Source organism: Otolemur garnettii, unplaced genomic scaffold, assembly GCF_000181295.1.
Source record: "Otolemur garnettii isolate 467f Iridium unplaced genomic scaffold, OtoGar3 scaffold00011, whole genome shotgun sequence".
In the NCBI taxonomy this organism is placed as follows: Eukaryota; Metazoa; Chordata; class Mammalia; order Primates; family Galagidae; genus Otolemur; species Otolemur garnettii.
Genome location: NW_003852406.1, coordinates 5,024,313 through 5,028,689, shown reverse-complemented (window position 1 = coordinate 5,028,689; position 4,377 = coordinate 5,024,313). Strand labels below are relative to the sequence as shown.

General features: G+C 44.4%; 1 protein-coding gene across 1 annotated transcript in view; it reads left to right on the top strand.

The window, feature by feature from the left end:
- Positions 1-4,377, top strand: part of MYO5C (myosin VC) — a 106,069-nt gene that overhangs the window by 50,482 nt on the left and 51,210 nt on the right. Inside the window, exons 14-16 of the mRNA XM_003784366.1 lie at positions 381-464; positions 2,952-3,086; positions 3,520-3,617. Coding sequence (XP_003784414.1) covers positions 381-464; positions 2,952-3,086; positions 3,520-3,617 — 317 coding nt within the window. The remainder of the gene's footprint in view (positions 1-380; positions 465-2,951; positions 3,087-3,519; positions 3,618-4,377) is intronic.

Genomic DNA, 4,377 nt, shown 5'->3' with positions numbered 1-4,377 from the left:
CACAGGTGCCACCCCAGTTTTTTCTTTCTTTTCTACCGTATTAATGCTGGGGTAGGGAACCATTTGTTTGAACCCAATGAACACCATTGAGTTTTTCCTCCTCCTGGTGGCCTCAAAGGCAAAGGGGGCCTTGTGAACTGCACACACTGCAGGGAACGGACAGGTGGGTGCGGGGCAGGCAGCAGGCAGCCGGAGACTCGTCCCAGCTTTCCAAGCTTACGTGTAACGGGGTTGCTGTGACAATCAGAAGCCTAACCCCCTTTTGTGTAATTGCCTTTATAGCCTCTTTGTTAATCCCCCTTAAAAAACAAATGAAACTTGTACTTAGATGCTGTCTTCTTTGGCCTCTTTTGGAATAATTAATCCCTTTCTTTGTGTAGGTAGAGTACAAATGTGAAGGCTTCCTTGAGAAGAACAGAGACACTGTCTATGACATTCTGGTTGAAATCCTGAGAGCAAGCAAGGTGTGTCAAGTCCCGAGGGGTGATTGTGGTATTCCTTATGTAACTGACCTGGAGCTGGGCGGGTGCCAGGAAAGACTAGGAAGAATGGGAGAGAATGTGTGTGTGTGTCTACTCTCTGGGCAGTGGTGAGTTACAGCTCATAGACATAAAGAATAACTATTTTGGAGTTAGGACTAGAATAACTTTCTGGCATCTGAAAGTACTGTATTTTTTTGGCGGGGGGCAGGACCGAGTTTGAACCCATCACCTCCGGTATATGGGGCCAGTGCCCTATTCCTTGAGCCACAGGCGCCGCCCATGAAAACACTGTATTTTAAATCAGAAGTGAGATGTGCAGATGACAGAGAGGAAGGACAACTAATGCAACCACTGAAGACTCACAGTTCACTTTTTACTCATTCATTCCTGCATCTTCACACAGCACCTACCATGCCCTGGACGCTTGTTGGGGATACAGCAGTGAACACAGCTGGCAGGTCCCTTCCCTGGTGGAGCTCACGTTCTAGACAGAGTGGCTTCCCTTAACCGTGTAAGCAAGCAGTGTTAGGTGCCAGTGAGCTCTTGAGTAAGGTGACCAGATTTTAACATTGGTAAAGCGGGACACCATTGACTGAGGAGGGCGGGGTTCTTAATGAAAAATTTGGTCTATATGGGGCAACAAAAATTTTCATAGAATGCAAAAATAGTATTGTAATATATTTTTTAAATTTCAACATAAGTACAATTTACAAATATAATACATTTAAAATTATGTATAGTATTATTTTATTCTTTGGCATATTTCTTGTTGAATTCTAGCAACTGATCAACAGTGCGAACTTTGATAAGCAGTTCTCGATAATCAGTTCTCAACAATTATTTGTTATTATTAAAGTTTAACATTATAAAATTAACAAAAATAATATAAAACCCATATCCTGGCGAAATAGCCACATGGCAGCCGAAAGCTGTATATTCCCTTCCTGTTATCCCGCTATTCCCTAGCTTGTCATGCATTCTTTCCAAAAATCGGGACTTTTTTAAAACGCCACAGGACGTGGGACAAATTGTTAAAAATTGGGACTGTCCCGCCAAAAGCGGGATGTCTGGTCACCTTACTCTTGAGGAAAAGCAAAGCAAGGCAGAGAGTGAGGGACAAGGGAAAGTGAACCGCTTTGGACATGTAAGGTCTTGAATCCACAGTTCTATATGGTAAATAGTGTCACAAAAGAATGACTTGTGGCTTTTTCTTCTCCACTTTATTAAAAAAATTTTTTATTAAATTTTTTTAACTTGAAAATTAGGCCTATTTATTTATTCTTATTTATTTTTTATTGTTGGGGGTTCATTGAGGGTACAAAGAACCAGGTTACATTGATTGCTTAAAATATTTCAGGCATAAGCCTTCATTTTTGTGATGATTTTGTTTCTATATAGTAGAACCTCTGAAATTTGGCCACGGAAGGGACTGTAACAAACTGATCAACATAAGGAACTTGGCTGAACTGATATGTACATGTGGTGCATGTCTGGTCTATAAAAATTAGGTCAACTTAAGGAGGTAGTCAGTGTGGGGAGGTCAACTATGGAGGCTCTACTGTATTTATTTTCCTGCTTTTAAAAGATCCCAGTCCTTTGTTGATGTTCAGGTTTTTTAACAATTTCCTAAATAGACCATGGGCACTTGCACTAATGATCATAAATAAATCCCAGGCTATGACAACTTCAGTTATTAAAACCTGTTTATGGATAGATCATTCAGTGGTGAAATGGCCCACATCTTGTGTATGAAATTGTTTGACTTGATTTACCAATGACGTGCTCAACCCCAAGCTTATCCCAGGGAAGACAAAGGCAGATATTGCTGCCGCAACAGGTGGGTCTGTCCACTGAGCACACGTCCTCATGGAATTTCAGAGTCATTTGTTCCCCAGGGGCATACAGGGCTTGCATTCTGCAGGATTCTTCCTTGATCCATGTTGAAGAATAAAATGTGAGACTCACTTTGAGAAAAGATAAGACATCAAAAAAATGACTGATGCAGGGCAGAAAATTAAAAGTGTCTCAAAAGAACTGCAAATAAAACATCAAGACAGTTCTGAGGTTAATTTTTTCATTGCACAGGGGGTGAGCTGGAAAAGAGTTTAGCAGCATCTTGCTTCATGGGAAGGGTTTGGAGCTGCAGGGATGAGAATGTGGGGTTGGAGGGAGGAGATGCCAGTGGAGAAGATTCCAGTGAAGACACGAGTCCAAGCCAAGGCGGGAGGTGGGAATAGTAGATGTCTCTACTTTTCTGATGCTTAGAGCAATGCTCACCTACAGACAGGTTTTTTCCCTGTTCTCATCTCTGGGACATCTGTAGTGAATAACTGAGATTTGGCTGTAGATGTTGGCTGAGATTTTTGCTTTCCCCCTCCTCATGTAGTGGGTTGTTGCGACTGGTTGGTTTGCACCAGTGAGGACCGTGGGCAGTCACTGGGGCATTGACATCCTCTCTGTTCCTTCCAGTTTCATCTCTGCGCCAAATTTTTTCAAGAAAATCCAGTGCCGCCTTCTCCTTTCAGTGCAATGATCACAGTTAAATCTGCAAAGCAAGTTATCAAGCCAAATAGCAAGCATTTCCGGACCACAGTGGGAAGCAAGGTACTGAGAAGATGTCTGCAGGGACGGGGACAGTGTCTGCAGGGATAGAGGCAGGGCCAGGCCGGAAGCCAGGCCCTCAGGGGACCCCTGTCCCAGGCCTGGGTCTCTTCAAATCTAATGTGCACATAAATGCAGAGAGGTCATCGTTGTCATACCACGATCTCAAAGGCAGCACACAGTGACCAAACCGCACTTTTGTGTAGTTAACGTGATTTACTAAGTTCTCTGGGAGTGTGGGTCAGGGCAGTGTCCATCCAGGGCAGCAGGACATGCTGAAAAACCACAGCCACAGATTCAAGCCTTTTATACCGTACATGGGTGCAGAAGGTTAACCTTTCTTCTTATTGAGTAACTTAGCAAATTTGGACTTCTTACCTTGCTGTAGGCAGTAAATTATTTCAGAGCAGCATTTGATCTCTGGCCTTGTTTGTAGTTCCGCAGCTCTCTGTACTTGCTCATGGAGACCCTCAATGCGACGACTCCCCACTACGTCCGATGCATCAAGCCAAACGATGAGAAGCTGCCCTTTGAGTAAGTGCCGCTCCACAACAGAGGGAAACCGCGGGGGAAGCAGTTTCTATCCTGATGTTGGAGAATTTGCATATAATTGTCGTGAATTCCCTCAGAACTCTGAACAACGCTGCCCATTACACACGAGGCCTGACCGTTAAGTTTGAAAACTTGTCCTAGACAAGTGCTACATTTGCTGCATGTCACTCCAGTCACTTTTGAAGTCCTCCCCTTGGCCATCTGGAGACCATAGTGATTTTCAGCAGTGAGAGATGTAGCACTTTTTCTAGGATGAGTTTGCGAACTTAATTGTCTGACCTCATCTGATGATAGCTCTGACAGCCATTCCAGAAAGAGTGTTTCAAAATTACTTGGAAGGGTGGACTAGCCCTGGCACTGGTGCATAGTTCCCAAGGGAAGTACCTCAAAGCTGACTGCAGCGGCATTCAGCAAGGAGGTCTGTAGCACTTTTTCTAGGACGAGTTTGTGAACTTCACTGTCAGACCTTGTGTAATGTTGGTACAGCCCCACTGGCTAAGCTGCCTCATCTCCAGGGCGAGGCAAAGGGGCCTAGCCCTTTGTAGAATTGAAAGCATAGTCTACAGCTAAAGGGCATGTAATTGAGAAAGCCGGAAGCTTCTACTTGATCCTAAGAATTCATGTGTGGGGCGGCGCCTGTGGCTCAGTGAGCAGGGCGCCAAGCCCCATATACTGAGGGTGGCAGGTTTAAACCCAGCCCTGGCCAAACTGCAACAGCAAAATAGCTGGGCATTGTGGCAGG